This window comes from Astatotilapia calliptera, chromosome 8 (assembly GCF_900246225.1).
Source record: "Astatotilapia calliptera chromosome 8, fAstCal1.2, whole genome shotgun sequence".
Lineage (NCBI taxonomy): Eukaryota > Metazoa > Chordata > Actinopteri > Cichliformes > Cichlidae > Astatotilapia > Astatotilapia calliptera.
This window is the reverse complement of record NC_039309.1, coordinates 6,645,907-6,661,728: the sequence shown is the minus strand read 5'-3', so window position 1 is coordinate 6,661,728 and position 15,822 is coordinate 6,645,907. Positions and strand designations below refer to the sequence as shown.

Below are 15,822 nucleotides of genomic sequence, written 5' to 3'. Positions count from 1 at the left end.
TCTTTAAATAACCTTGAGATTTAAAAACAGTTATCTGCTCTTTAGTATGCCCGCTGACAAAGCTCTGGTGGATCCATTTAAAGTCTATTCAAATGTGGCATTTAGAGCTGGAACTGTGAGCATTTTTCCTTCAAGTGGGCTCTGCTGCAAACAGAAGGAGATGGTTAAAAAAAAAAATTAAACAACAGTGTGGTATTATCCAGGAAAACAAATCAAAAGGAAGCCGATGCAGAAACTGTTATTCACCAGTGATTTAATTTAAATTGCAAAAAATACAAATGGAAGTTCAACATTTTCTTTCGTTAGTCCTTATTGAGAATCTGGTTTCTGTGGCCTTAAGGGGCCAATAGACGGGGGCCGGTTGGTGAAAGGGTGCCACAGGCCCTGGATGCTGGGACTGTCTGTGTGGAAGGGTTTGCGGATGCGGATGATTTCCAGACCGGACTGATTGGTCAGCTTAGTCAAAAGCTCGGATATCTGCTGAGACGTTTTGCTCGTGATGGTTTCTTCCCTCACGTTGCCATTTACTGCAAAAAAGGAAAATATATGCGACTTTTAAGAGGACACCTACAACATTAACATTAACAACAATACCTTCTACCTATGTTATACTGCCCCCTACAGTATCTAAGACTGCTTTATGGCAGTTTACTTTTCGTGCTTCTTATTAAGTAAGTAAAAATGAGACAGAACAACAGATTTTGGATATAACATTAACACAAACTGTCTGTTTCTAAAAATGTTCATTTGGATTTGGCACATGGTTTCATAGCTGGGTATTATAACAGTGAAGTTGGATGAAAAATCTACCTTATCCATACTCAAGCTTTTTGAAAATGGAGTATTCATTAAAACTTCTGACAAAATGTTTAAAAATTAAATGAAATATTAATTTGCATATGTGACTTTTAATTTGTTTCATATTTGCTGATGAAGAATTCTAAAATATTAATTCATCAAATATGATACAATTGGCGTGACAGGGTTAAAGACTATTACATGCCTTCTATATGAGAAGCTGGAAATAAAATATCAGTTCCCTATCTGCAAAATTCTCATTTCTACAATACTTCCAAATTTGCTGTCAGAGATCCAGGATCCAAATATTTTAGAGATTTCAAGCATCCATCATTCTATAAATGTCCTTACTGATAAAGCCACAGTACCAGATATTTACCCTAAAAATATGAAGAATCTGGTTCAAGGAGTTTTCAGATAATATGAAAGAAATGTTAGAAAATATGCCTTGATGCATGCTCAATCATACAGGTAAGGAAATCCTGAAAAGATGATTCTTTTTTTTCTGGAAGTAGCATTTTCAGTGGGGAAAACGTTTCATCCCCATCCACGTGACTTCTTCAGTCTCAGCTGACTGCAGGTTTCCCCAATCTTATGAACAGTACATCTGCATAGCCAAATATGGAGTTTCCTCAACAGCCTGAAGACAGAAGGATGCCATACCGAGGATGTGGAAAGCGGGGGAAAAATTTGCCTGACAGAAAACTCACCCAAACAGTAAAAAACATCCTTGCAGGGTTAAATTTAAAGCCGAGGCAAATTCCGATAGTCGAATTGATCACAGCTACAGAAACAGCAATTCAAAACATCAACTTTGCAGATGTGGAAGCAGAGCAACTGGGGACGAAAATGTCCTCAGCATCCAACATCAACATGGGGGAGAGGAAGGCACTCACATCGCTTAGTAATAACAACATTATCATCCTTCCGGCAGACAAGGGTAGGTGCACGCTTTTGCTAAACCAGAAAGACTAACATGAGAAAATTGTGTTGCTGCACAGTGACAAAAATACTTATGAGCCCCTGAAATGAGAACCAGGTAGTTGTTACAGGAAGAGGGTGATAGACTGTCTCAAACAGTTAGAGCAAGACATCGTTATTGAGCAAACCTCATACCACAGGCTATACCCAGGAGAATCTAAACCAAGTCTGTATGGTTTACAGACGATACATAAACAGGGTGCACCTGTAAGACCAACTGTCTGTATGATCAACTCGGTCACCTATAACATCAACAAGTTGCTGGTTTCAATTGTCAACCTATTGGTGGGCAGCTCTAAACACCACATCCAGAACACTTTGGATGGAATCAGTTAAGTCTTATCTCATCTTATTTTAGTCAGGCACATCTGTGATGGTTAGTTTGGAAGCATTTGAAAGCTTACCATCTCTAGAGAGTCATGACTATATTCCTACGTGATTACCATTCATTTTGGTACTCATCTTTTTATTCAGTATACATTATCGATTACTCAGTTCAGAGTCTAGTGAGTGGAATATAATAAATGTTCTAATAAACATTCAGTTGCTCTCTATTATAATTTCATTACCTTTAAACTCCTTAACAGAAGCTTGTAATCTTAACTCCTTCTCTCTTTGCTTTATATCTACATCAACAAATGATATATATTCAGAAATCTCACTGTCACTCTGCTTCACCATTGTTTCAGTAAATTTATTCAGGTCTGATTCGAACAGAGCTGTGGGCACTTACAGTATTCTGCAACTATTTTTGGTACTCTGCAGGGCTGCGGAGACACATAGACGACAGTTCCAGGGTTCTTGTTGGCATAATCCACAACTCCCTCCTCGATGAAATCCCTGAAAAAGCAGGTTAACCGGTATTACAGTTTGGTAAGGGTGACAGAGTTTTTTTTGTTTTTTTTTTGAGCCATACCTGCCAATTATTTTCATTACTGGTTAATAAATTATTATACTTTTGTTTAAACCACACAGTCTGAGCGTAGCTGTATAAAATGGAAAATTAAATGACAATCATATAATTTAATTTTATGCTTTGTGCTACTTTTCATTTCAAAAAGAAAAAGAAATGCATGAACAGTTAAATAACTGATAATAAAACAAACTTGGGGGAAAAAAAATCTTTCCAGATGACAGACATCACCCTGCAATTTTCAGATATGAATTTTTAAAAAAACATTTTCTTTAAAATACAATTTTAGAAGAGCACAGGATGTTTTAATTGGTTAATGTGAAGCTGGACCCTTTCACTATTATAATGCAAATGTAAAGTATTTGGCCAATTTTGTGTGTTAGCAAGCAGATAAACAGCTTAAAATGAATCAACAGAAACATTATTTTTATCTTTAGGCTACTGAAGTCACAGAACATTCAGTCATGAAGTCAGAAACTATTCTGAGCAGTGAAAAATTCTGCTGAGAGTCTGCAAATGTAACTGCTGCTAGCATCATGATGTGGCATTTGAACAATAAAGGGCTGTTGGTGATGTCTGTCAACATCTACTGCCAGTGCTAAAAGATTCTTCTACTATGATCCCTGAATCCATATCACAGGAATGTGATGATCATCTGGCTTTCTGATTGTGTGTTACAGAAGCAGGTAGTGCATTTGAGCCTACATGCTATAATAGGAACTGCAAAAATCCTGCTTAACTGCACATTTTTGGGCCATTTCTAAAATACTCTATCAGTTACACCTTGTCAGTACTGGGTTTGACCGCTTTTTGCCCTCAGAACTGGTATTATTCTTTGTGGCATAGATTCAACAAGGTGCTGGAAACATTCCTCAGAGATTTTGGTGCATATTTACATGACAGCATCACATAGTTGCTGCAGATCTGTTTGTTGTACATCCTTGTTGCAAACCTACTGCTCCTGCTACTAAAGATGCTCTATTAGATTGAGATGCAGTGACTGCGGAGACCATGTGAGTACAATAAATTCACTGTCATGTTAATGAAATCATATTGAGAGGATTTCAGCTCTGTGACATGACATCAGAAGGCGACTTGGGGTTCATTATCTTGCCCAAGGATACTTCGCTATGTAGACCGGAGGAGCCGGACATCAAAACACCAACTTTCTGATCAGTTGGTGACCTGCTCTGCCTCCTGAGCTACAATTCATGATTTCATGTAGTTTACACCAAATTCTGACCCTTCCATTCGAATGTTGCATCATTTCCAATTTTCTATTGTCCAGCTTTGGTGTAGGTTCAGTTTCCTGTTCTCAGCTGAAAGGAGTGACATCAGGTGTCTTCTGCTGCTGTAGCCCATCTGCTCAAAGGTTTAACGTGCTGTGCGTTCACAGATGCTCGTCTACATCTTTAACTTTCTTCAAAATTCTGATGCTCGTTTGGACTTCATCTGGTCTTTGGCCATGTCTACATGTGTTCGGTTGCTGCCATTGTGATTTGTTCACGAGATATTTGCATTAACGAGTAGTTGAAAGGGTGTTCCTAATGAAGCGGCAGATGAGCATATTGTATGCTATGACGTTATGACAAATAGATTTTTAACCTGCTGTTGGCTTACAGCATCTTTTGGATTCCTCCACCGGGAAAGACGGCTGATTAATGAAAATAATGAGGTACAAGACTAACGTCAACATAATAGACTGGGATCTAATTTAAGAATAATTACAAGATCTAAATCAATAAACCGTGTGCTAATCAGGAAACCAAGTAATCTCTTAGATTTTTTCAAGGCCGTGACTTAGAGGAACTGTCTACATAAACTATCAAAGACTTCTTTTACCTGGCTCCCAGCGAACTCTGAGCCTTTTTGGAGAAGACGATGGAGATGCGTTTTAGCTGGCAAACGTACCGACCGACGCCATTTTGAAGGACACTTCTCAAAAAACGACTCGGTGTCCCTCTGGAAGTCATCGTTAATCTGCTCTTTTTCTACTGCTGCACAAAAATAACACAGTCAAACACACTAAACGGTAACAAGGCTCTCAGAGGACAACCTGACGGGCATGTACACAGCGCTGTCCGTCAGTAGCAAGTTCCGGAGTGAAACGCATAGCTGACATAACGGTTAACAAAAAAAGATACCTTCTAGAAGAAGACTTTTTTCGTTGACAAATTAAACGTCCAACCATTACATTTATTTTCTACTATAAAAATGATCACGTTAAGTATAATTTAAAAGGTAAATATGTGTTAGTCTAGCTTTCCGAATATCTAGTCTTCCGTATTGTTCACACGGACTTGTTTTGGAAACGCACCGAAAAGCCCGGGTTAGAGTGGAGCATGGGAGGAGAGGAGGACAGATATCAGAGACTGTAAGTTGTTCTTTTTCAGCCTCATGTTTTATTAAACGCCACTAACTTTTGAGTGATGCTTTCATACGCCTCCATGATAATTTTCATGTTCGGTACGTCTCCGTTTGACAAGAAAATAACGGTTTTCTGCCTCTCCTTAATTTGACTGTCTAGGTCACCCCAAAACTTTGCTGTGCTTTTCCTATATTAGGCTGCTGGTTTCCTCATGTCTTGGTGTCTTTTTGCAGGTTCAACGTGCTGACCACATAACCAATGTGGAAAGGCTTGCTGCTGAGGAGCTCCACCTGTCTCTTGCAGGTGGGAGCTCCAAGGTTTCTCCCCCAAGGATGTCTTACATCTCCATTTTTGAGACCTCTAGCAAAGAGGCTGCTTCACAGGCCATTTCCAATACCTTGGGGTACAGGCTACTTCCTGACACACACTGGGACCAGAGGTTATAAAAAAGACACCAAATCTACTTTAGAGTTCCCTGTGACCCCAGTCACAGTCACAGACATCAAACAGTATCTACGCTCCAAAGATATTCCCTTCCACGATGGTTACAGCTGCCTCCACATTCCCAGCATCTTTGTGGATTTGTCAACCAGGAAGGAGGTCTTCTCCCTGTTCATTGACAAAACCACGGGACAGTTTCTGTGCAAGGACACGCTGGTGGAGGGGAGCTGGGAGGACCTCCAGGACTGTTTGGAGGTGATGCAGAAGGACGGGGAAGAGTCCCTTAACCCTAATGTGCTTCTGGGGTATCCGGAGAGTGTGGAGGAGCAGGAGGAGAGAGAGAGGGAGCTGAGAGAGGTGCAGAGGATCTGGTCCACCTCTGTGCCACTCACTGACCTCCCAGAGGATGAAGCTCAGCTGATTAAAACCATTTTCCAGGTATTATTCTGTGTAATTTGTGATTCTTAATTCAAAAGATGACACGAGCAGCTCATGAACAGCTTCCCCAGAGCTGTTGCCCTCACCACACATCTCCCTGCACTGATTACAAAGATCGGCAACAACTAACACACACACACATCCTCAGCTCTGTGACAAACATATAGAATAGAATAGAATTCAACTTTATTGTCATTGCACATGCACAGGTACAGGGCAACGAAATGCAGTTTGCATCCATCCAGAAGTGCTTTAGTGATATAGATATATTACAATAAATATTAGCAATAATATAGATATGTAAATATATTACAGAAATGGGTCTATTATGGAATGTTATGATGTACACGGTATGAAGTATGTTGTGAATATTCTATAACTATAGGTATGTACAGGCTGTAGTGAGTACAAGCTATGTACAGGCTATGAACAGGATATAAATATGAAAAACTACACAGAATATGAAATAAATAACTTTACAGAATCTGAGATATACAGTTATACAGAAATGGGAACTGTGCAAGTTGTAAACAGTTGTAGGATTAAAGATTATCGTATGTACAGAATGATTATTTACACAGAGCTATACAGTAGTGCAGTTAAGATAAGTGAGATATGTGGATAATTCTACAGAGGCTATATAAAGTGCTGGTGGTTGTGAGTGGTGGTTCAGTCCGTGTTATTATTGTGTGTTTGAGGGTACAGTTGTCCATTGTGGGTGTGTGTATGTTCAGTCCATGTTTTAATGTGGGTCAGATGTCAGGAGGCAGAGTTCAGGAGTCTGACAGCTGTGGGGAAGAAGCTGTTCCGGTACCTGGTGGTCTTAGTCCGGAGGCTCCTGTGGCGCCTCCCAGAGGGCAGGAGGGTGCAGAGTCCATGTGATGGGTGACTGGGGTCTCTGATGATTTTCCCAGCCCTTTTCAGACACCGCTTCTTGTAGATGTCTTTTATGGCAGGAAGTGGTGCTCCGGCGATGCGCTGGGCAGTTTTCACGACCCTCTGCAACGCCTTCCGGTCCGAGGCAGAGCAGTTCCCGTACCAGACTGTTATACAGTTGGTCAGGATGCTCTCGATGGTGCAACGATAGACGTTCACCAGGATGTCTGAGGACAGGTGGTTCTTCCTCAGAGTCCTCAAGAAGAAGAGGCGCTGGTGAGCCTTCTTGACCAGCTTGGAGCAGTTGGTCGTCCAGGTGAGATCCTCGGAGATGTGGACTCCCAGGAACTTGAAGCTGCTCACACGCTCCACAGCCGTCCCCTTAATGTGGATGGGTGGATGTGGGTCAGCATTCCTCCTGTAGTCCACGATGAGCTCCTTGGTCTTCTCGGTGTTAAGCAGCAGGTTGTTTGTGTCGCACCACTCAGCCAGACGATCCACCTCCTCCCTGTAGGCGGCCTCATCGTTGTCACTGATGAGGCCAATCACCGTGGTGTCATCTGCAAACTTAATGATGGTGTTGGAACCATCAGCAGGTCTGCAGTCGTGGGTGAAGAGGGAGTAGAGGAAAGGGCTCATCACACAGCCTTGTGGTACACCGGTGTTCATTGTGATGGTAGATGAGCAGTGGTTATCCAGCCGGACATGTTGGGGGCGGTTGGTCAGGAAGTCCAGTAACCATTTGCAGATGAGGGAACTGATGCCCAGGTCTGTCAGTTTCCTGATGAGTTGTGAGGGGTGGATTGTATTGAATGCTGAACTGAAGTCTATAAACAGCATTCTGGCGTATGTGTTGTTGTTGTCCAGGTGTGAGAGGACAGAGTGCAGTGCGATGGAGACTGCATCCTCTGTGCTCCTGTTCTGGCGGTATGCGAATTGGTGGGGGTCCAGGGTGGGGGGGAGACAGGATTTGAAGTGTGCTAGGACCAGTCGCTCTAAGCACTTAGTGATGATGGGGGTGAGTGCTACTGGGCGGTAGTCATTGAGGCAAGATGGGTTGGAGTTTTTGGGTATCGGGACGATGGAGGTGGATTTGAAGCAGGCCGGTACCACAGCGTGGGCCAAGGACAGGTTGAATATGTCTGTCAGCACTCCTGCAAGCTCCCCAGAACACGCTCTGAGGACACGCCCGGGATATGTGCACATACACAACCATTCTCATCCTCTGAGACTGCTAGTACCTGAATGTAAAGTCACTTTAAACATATATATTTATTTTGTTAAATATGGTGGTGTATGTACAAGACCTTACCTTTTCCTCTACAGTGTCATCTGGCACAGTAATGTCAATGCTTTGTTTCAGATCACAAAGATCTCCAATGCAACCCTCAAGAAGTTTGGAGTGAGATTATTCAAGCCAACCAAAAGCCTGGTTTTCCCCTGGTTTGGTGGACCTGATTCCTCTTTAAAAGGGGTCAAGCTCCTGTCAGCTCAAAGAACAGAAACTGACAAAGTCACATATAATGAAGCTACAGTCCCAAAGTCTAACTCCTATTACAACTTGTTTGGCCTCCCTCTTGTGGGACGTCTGGACTCGGAGGTGGTGGTGACGGGTCACGAGTTTGACACGATGGCTGTGAGTCAGGCAACAGGACTCCCGAGTGTTGCTCTTCCTCGCGGGGTCAGCTGCCTTCCTCCAATCCTGCTGCCCTACCTGGAGCAATTCAAGCGGGTGACTCTGTGGCTGGGGGGAGACATTCGCTCCTGGGAGGCGTCAAAGAGCTTTTCTCGCAAGCTGGGCATCAGGCGTTGCTCCCTTGTGCGGCCCGGTGAGTACCGGCCGTGTGCGGTGGAGGCTCTGGCCCGAGGTAAAAACTTAAGCAACATCATTAAAGCCTCGATCCCAGCGGCCCATAAGTCCATAGTGTCCTTCAAGCAGCTCAGAGAGGATGTTTATGGGGAGCTCGTCAACACAGATCAGGTGGCTGGAGTGAAGTGGACGAGGTTTCCTGAGCTCAACAGGATTTTGAAGGGACACCGCAAGGGAGAGCTGACTGTTTTTACAGGTACTGTGTTACTAATAATGATGTTTTAAGACTCAGGAACTAATTAGTTGTTTTTTTTAAAATCCCAAGAAATCATAACCAAAATTAAGTCATTTCTTCCCTTTTTAAAAGTGATACAAACAAAACTCATAGCATCATATAATCAATATCTCTGTGGATAATGGATCTTTCTTCCACCACTTCTAGGTAGCCAAATATCAAAGCCAATTTGTAAGCAAGCAGATTTAAATTCAGTCTTTTATTGTTCTGCCCTGAGTTGTGATCGAGTTTCACAACTCAACAACAAAACAAAAACCATACCTGATTGAAGTTTGGATGATATCTTCTTCAAGATGGTCTCATTTGTCAGTGCTGCAGCACTTTCAAAACTGCTCCTGTTTTTCCCTTTTCTGACTTCTGCAGCATTGTGGCTATTTTTGGATCAGTCAGTGAAAGTCCCAACATGCTTCTTTATATCTGCAATTTCATCATGGAACTTCAAACATGTGAATAACAAATCCACTTCCTGGTGTCCCACTGTGTGCCATTTAAATTGAATCATCACTGTTATAACACTGACCCACTGCATTACCTAGCTGAATTAATGCTAAAAAGCTGTGGAAGTCATGCAGCACTGCTCAAGGACCTTGAACCGGAGATAGGCTGACTTAAATTCAGCCACAATATTTGATAAAAAAAAAAAAATCAAACCGCATACTTTCTTTAAAGGAAGAGGATGTAAAACACTCACAGCTGGCCAAGTTTTTACTTTTCATTAAAGTGTCTGGAAGTATGATGGCTTTTTAGTTTACCAGTTTAAATATAAAGTACAAGTACTAGCTTTATTAACCCAGTACGCAATCATGATGTTTCTTTACCAGGTCCTACTGGAAGTGGGAAAACCACCTTTATCAGTGAGTTGGCCCTGGACCTTTGCATGCAGGGTGTCAACACTTTGTGGGGCAGCTTTGAGATCAACAATGTTCGTCTAGCCAAGATCATGTTGACACAGTTCGCCATGCAGAGGCTGGAGGAGAACCTGGAACAGTATGATTTCTGGGCAGACAAGTTTGAAGAGCTGTCGCTTTACTTCATGACTTTCCATGGGCAGCAGAACATCAAGTAAGTCTTATTAGTACTTCAGGGATCCATTAAGTTCTTTTATTGAAGAGGTTTGCTTTGTTTTTTAACATAATTTTGATAGTTTGATCACTTCTTGTTGGAGTGTGGTTGCTCAGTCAGTAAATGTTAAATGAGTAAATGAGTTTTTTAAATGGACTAACAATGAAGTGGAGTTGTTGCTGCAAGTAACACAAAAGTACAAAGTTGCAAAAGCGAGTGAGAATTAAAGAATTTGAAGAAAAGCTATCTGGAGCATGTACAAACTGATATTAATCTTTAATAGGGCTGTCAAAATTGAGAGCAAACAAAATAACTGCTGTATAATGCCCTCTGCTATCTTAGTTTAATTGGTTACATGACTGCATCATATGACTAAAATGCGTCATCGTTTCCGAAAGTCTCTGTTTATGCAGTCTACACTGCCTTTCCGCTTTGGCGAGCATTTTCAAAAAGCTCTGTTTTCCTTGACCAAAAACGCAGTCTCAGTGTGGACAGAAGGCCAAAACGGAGAGAAAAAGATACGTTTTCAAACGAAAACATATTAGTGTGGACATGGTCTAAGACCCTCTGACTCCTGTCCAATTTTGCCTGCAGGACAGTGCTGGACACAATGCAACATGCTGTCTACCTCTATGATATCAACCATGTCGTCATTGATAATCTACAGTTCATGATGGGACAAGAAAACCTTTCAGTAGACAAGTAAGATAAAAAAAATGTTGTTTATCTGGTGTGTGATGATGTCATGTTAGTGCTGTTCAGAATCAGAATCAGAAAGGGTTTTATTGCCAAATGTTGAGCAGGTTTACAACATTAGGAAATTGCTGCGGTGCTTCAGTGCAAACATACTGTCATAAAAATATATGTTATTGGTGTGTTAATGCTGTATGGAAATACAATGTTCTCATGTACCCCAGGTTTGCAGTCCAGGACCACATTATCGGGGTTTTCAGGAAGTTTGCCACTAACAGCTCCTGTCATGTCACCCTGATCATTCATCCGAGGAAAGAGGAGGATGACCGAGAACTGCAAACGGCATCAATCTTTGGTTCTGCTAAGGTAAGGCAGTGAGAGTTTCAGTTCAGTCTGGTAGAAAATACTGAAGGAACAGTTGAAAATGACAAATTGTTGGCAGACAGATACTGTACATTTAATGTACAATGTTTAATTATCCTCTTAACATTGTCACAGTCACCAGTGACCTGGTCAGCAAAAATGTACCCTATTTGTGGGTATTTCCCCTATCTGGCATTCGCAAATTAAAATATTTTAATAGGAGAACTAAAAGGGCCAAAATAGAATCACAGCATCGATAGGTTGTTATTGTGAGAGTAATAATAATTTTGTTCATACTCATCAAAATAGCATGGGTATCATTCTATTTTGATTCTTAAAAAACATTAAAAACATTTTAATAAATAAGCACATCTCTTGACTTGCTGTTTCAATAAAATGCATATACGCTTGCTCTCTTCGCAAATCTGCAGTTTTCCAATTTAAGTAAGACACGTCTTGACTTTTAACTCCTTCCAGGCCAGCCAAGAGGCCGACAACGTCCTCATACTGCAGGAAAAGAAGCTGGTGACGTGTCCTGGCCGCAGATCCCTGCAAGTGACCAAGAACCGCTTTGATGGAGACGTGGGCATCTTCCCTCTGGACTTCATCAAGTCTTCGCTGACTTTTTCCACTCCCATCAAAGGAAAACACAAGCTGAGGAAGGTCAACACTAAGCCGGAAAACGAGGAGGAGGACGAGGCCACTGCAGCAGCGTCAAAGAAGGAGGAGGTTAAAAAAGACAAGGTAGAGAAAGTGAAAGGAAACACAAAGACTCCACGAACTGTTAAAAGTCCTGCAAATGGAAACGGAGCCATTCAGAAGTGAACTTTCATTCAGAGTATTCTCTCTGTTGATCAGGGATTTGAATGTTAAACCTCAACCAGACTCTTTGTATGAAAGATAATGTTCGACAGTTGTATGTCAATAACAGGAGGTTCAGCTAAGCTAAATACAAGTACATAAATATGAACATGCATATGAAATGTATGAATTAACATCCCTGAATCCAGAATATGCCAGGTAGTGAAAACGTGTTTCATCGTGGAATGAAGCATGTTACAGACAGAATGTGAAATAATGACAGCAAAGTGTTAAACTAGTCTTCAAAGCTTTTCTGTTCAATGTAGTAAGACTGAATTTGTTAAGTGTTGTTTAACCTATTGAAATAATAATGTGACGCCAGGAACTACTGATTAAATAGGGATGGTAACACTATCACTGTCTGCTTAGAGGCATAATACAAACCCCTGCACATTACCACAGTGTGTTCTCTACTGACTTTTTGTACAACAATGATTTGTTGCTTTTTATAATAAACCCCCTCCAACAACTTCTAATGCAGATTGTGATTGCGTTTTCTATCTGTGGTCACCAGGGGGCGTTGTGTGCTAAGAGACTGGAGTTTAGTTAACTTCAGATAATTGTTGAGCAGCAAATATCAGCCGTCCTATTTCCAAATGGCAGTGATCACTGACTACAGACATATGTGTTCGTTTAGTTTCGTCTCTCGGCTACAGCAGCGACTGCCTTAACAACTTGCTAACGATTTGTTCCATATGTCTGATTTATAAATGACTACAAGCGTGACAAAGCTCAGTTATGCACGTTAGGAAAAATGTAGTTTAATTCTGCACTCTTTGGTTAAGCAGCAAGCTGTGTACCCCTCTTTCCTTGCTGTTTGACTGAGTTTCAGAGTTTGTTTGTTCCCTTTTATCCTCCTGTGAGCCTGCCTTTTGAATAATGATAATTAAGTTCAAATACCACGTATGGAAGAGAAGAGTACTAAAGGTTTTAGCACACTTGCCTGTTAATTACCCTTCATTGTCCAACCATGGCCTTCTCCAATGTCACACCACACAATGCATTATTTAGAGTGGGTGACTTTAAATAAATGCAAAGTGTTTTTAAAACATCTTCCTATGAATATTTCATGGGTAAAGTCAACTACCCTGCCTCGGTTGCACTGGTGTGGGGTTACGAGTAGAATCAGCAGCTCTCAGAAGTGAAGAAAGTCTGCATTGCGCTGTGTCGTGGGCTGCTGCAGGACGTATTGATTGCTGAAGTGTCGCACTTTATCACAGTCACTGCAAACCCATATAAATTTCAGGTTTATGATTTAAAGGGTTAGTGGTTCAATGTGGGAATATGAAAGTGTCTGTGTGTTTTATACCAGGGCCTTTGGTGATTTGCAACCTTGAAATATACACTGAATAAATCAAGTGTCACTGTGGGAATGACACAAGTGTAAAATCAAGGACCAAAGGTGCCAAAATGGAAAAAAAACTAACTACTGAATAATTAAAAAATCCAATTTAATGCACTAGATACATAGATACAAGTTATAGAATATTTTCTTTTCTGTTATTTCGTATTTCTGTATTTTCTTTTACAGTTCCTTTATGTTTCAATATAAAACGAGCTGGCCAATACCAAAGGCAAACACGGTCCTGTGAAAACATTTTTTCACTGGACTATTATTGCAACACCTTGATTAATCTATTCAGCTGTAGATTTCCTTACATCCTTTGAGTTTGTTCCATGGCCCAATTTGGGCCAAGCTTTGGTCTCACAGATGGCCTCACATTTGATTCTAGAATACTTATAGAGGAATTCATAGTCCACTCAGTGACTACAAAGTGCCCTGTAGCTGCAAAACAAGCCTGAATCATCAACCCTCCTTTGCTGTGCTTTGACAGTTGAGCTGTTTGTGCTGATAATGCTGTGCATTGTGGCCAACATCTCCACTTTGGTCTCATCTGTCCACGGGACATTGTTCCAGAGGTCCTGTGGATTATACAGATGCAGGTTTGCACACAAAAACCAGCCATGAGAGAAGCGGCTTCTTCTCGGTGACACTTCCAAACATGTCGTGCTGTTCAGTCTTTTTCTAATTGTGCAGTCATGAACTTTAACGTTTAGCATGCTAACTGAGATCTATAGAGTCGGTGGTGTAACTCTTGTACTTTGTCTTTGTGTTAGACTGTTTGAAGCTGGAGTGAATTTGCTGGAAAGTCCACTCCTCAGGTGATTGTGGCATAAACTTGACTGATTGACTGACTGCTTTGGTCCTCCATATGTAACACCTTAGGATTATGGGAATGTTGAGGCAGCCTTTGCACTCCAGATGCATAGCTTTGCTATGACTTATGAAATATCAATCTAACCTGAATGTCATACATATGTATAACAACATGCCTACTTTGTCTTCAAAATCTTTCAAACCAAGTGCCTGAATTACTCAAAATGCAACTCAGCTGTTGAGAGTTTCCTTTTTTCTTACTAAAGTTATTTATTCCTTTAAAACCTGTACAAACTCTGGAGCAGGAAAAGGGTTTTGTACAGCTTTTTACTTTTAGTAAAAATGAGTGAAGTTGCTCTTTAGTACTTTTGTCCTGTTGTTTGCCTCGGTGTGGACTTCGCAGACACTGGGGCCTCTCTGTCTGCCTCTGATTTCTTTGCTGGCTCCATCTTTGACAGACCAGTCCAAGGGAAGCTCCTGGCACCAGACTCATCTTACACGAGGTATGTGCAGCCTCGAGCTTCTCGGATAGTTGAAACTGTAAAATATTGTTGTAAGCTGTAGGAATAATTCCTGTGTGTGTTTGATGAACCTAAATCACTGCGTATGAGACAGCAGGAGGGAGACAGGTCTTTGTATAGAAGCTCCATCATTTTGTTCTCATTTCTGCTTTTCTGACCCTTCTGTTAATGCTGAATATTTTCTGTGAATGTTTTACTGCTGTGTAAGTACACACTGCTCGCCATAATAACTCCAGGCTGTGTGCTGGATGGGTCCGTGTGTCCTTTTGACTGTGTGGGTGTGGGATATGGCCCGAGAGATCTCTGAATGGGGCTCTTTGTGTTTTAAGACATTACTGCAGCCAGATGATGGTGGCTGTGTCGCCCGCCAGCTCCTTAAAAATCACAAAAATGCACAAAAAAATACAACTGAGCTAAATGAATGCAGACACATGAATGTACAGTCATAAGCTATAGGATTACTGATCCTCTTCCAAGTAAGCTTTTAAAAATATCTAGAGTTTCATTGTTCTTTTTTCCTCTTGTAAACAGGTGGTGAAAATCCAAATTAAATACAAGAATCCCTTTGTGCAGCAGCACAGCACTCTATGTCTGATTGTTCTCTTTTGTTGTGAATGGCCTCTGCTGATCAGAGCTTTGCATGCCTATTCAAATAGTTGCCATCTGGAGAGGGGAGGAGATGAAACAACTCCAGTTATGAGGCTTTTAATCATGAAGGCAACAAACAGTGCAGGGACCAAAAGGATGTGAATTAAATGAGGCCGAGAAAAGATGTTTCAGCTGCTGATAAACCCTCTTCCTATCTTTCTAATAAAAACATCATCAGGTGTCAGAATTAAAAATGCCAGCCCACACCACAAAAACGGAACAAGAAGCTTTACATCAGTCAGGGAGAAATAAACTTGCATGCTGCTCCCTGCATGATCCGATGAATGCATGACATGCAGGCATAGCTCTCCGCCCCATTAGCTGCCCTTCATTAAACCTCAACTATTTCGACCGAGTCTGGAGGTAATTTCAGGACCTTCAATCAGAGTTAATCAGCTGGGGGCTTTGGTCCTGCGGTGATCTTGGGATCATATTCTTGAGGCTTTTCTGCTGATGTTGGCCTCCATGACAGGACTTTCACTGCAGGAAAGTCAGCCTAGAACACAATAGAGTTTGGAGGTATTTTTAGATAAATTAGGCAACAGTGCAACCACAAAAACATGTTCCTGGTTAGGTTTAAAGTATTAGTTTCATAG

General features: G+C 41.4%; 2 protein-coding genes across 3 annotated transcripts; one reads left to right on the top strand and one right to left on the bottom strand.

Moving 5' to 3' along the window:
- Window positions 1–236: 236 nt before the first annotated feature.
- mrpl43 (mitochondrial ribosomal protein L43) lies at window positions 237–4,770 on the bottom strand. The gene is made up of 3 exons (XM_026178184.1): window positions 4,535–4,770; window positions 2,513–2,619; window positions 237–527 (listed from the first exon to the last, which is right to left on the bottom strand). Exons 1-3 carry the CDS (start codon window positions 4,663–4,665, stop codon window positions 310–312), a joined length of 456 nt encoding a protein of 151 aa, XP_026033969.1. The 5' UTR covers window positions 4,666–4,770; the 3' UTR covers window positions 237–309.
- Window positions 4,771–4,884: 114 nt separating this feature from the next.
- twnk (twinkle mtDNA helicase) lies at window positions 4,885–12,375 on the top strand. Of its 2 annotated transcripts, none has more exons than XM_026178182.1 (7): window positions 4,885–5,066; window positions 5,294–5,939; window positions 8,179–8,881; window positions 9,742–9,982; window positions 10,577–10,684; window positions 10,900–11,041; window positions 11,516–12,375. In XM_026178182.1, exons 2-7 carry the CDS (start codon window positions 5,319–5,321, stop codon window positions 11,861–11,863), a joined length of 2,163 nt encoding a protein of 720 aa, XP_026033967.1. In that variant the 5' UTR covers window positions 4,885–5,066; window positions 5,294–5,318; the 3' UTR covers window positions 11,864–12,375. The 2 variants fall into 2 exon arrangements, with proteins under 2 accessions (XP_026033967.1, XP_026033968.1); XM_026178183.1 differs by lacking the exon at window positions 4,885–5,066 and adding an exon at window positions 5,092–5,158.
- Window positions 12,376–15,822: the final 3,447 nt, after the last annotated feature.

Coding starts and splice junctions, on each gene's coding strand:
- mrpl43 (XM_026178184.1), bottom strand. CDS start 4,665: ATGACTTCCAGAGGGACACCGAGTCGTTTTTTGAGAAGTGTCCTTCAA. Junction 2,620..4,534: donor CAGAGTTCGCTGGGAGCCAG/GTAAAAGAAGTC, acceptor CTGCTTTTTCAG/GGATTTCATCGAGGAGGGAG. Junction 528..2,512: donor AAAAATAGTTGCAGAATACT/GTAAGTGCCCAC, acceptor CCTTTTTTGCAG/TAAATGGCAACGTGAGGGAA.
- twnk (XM_026178182.1), top strand. CDS start 5,319: ATGTGGAAAGGCTTGCTGCTGAGGAGCTCCACCTGTCTCTTGCAGGTG. Junction 5,940..8,178: donor TGATTAAAACCATTTTCCAG/GTATTATTCTGT, acceptor GCTTTGTTTCAG/ATCACAAAGATCTCCAATGC. Junction 9,983..10,576: donor CATGGGCAGCAGAACATCAA/GTAAGTCTTATT, acceptor TTTTGCCTGCAG/GACAGTGCTGGACACAATGC.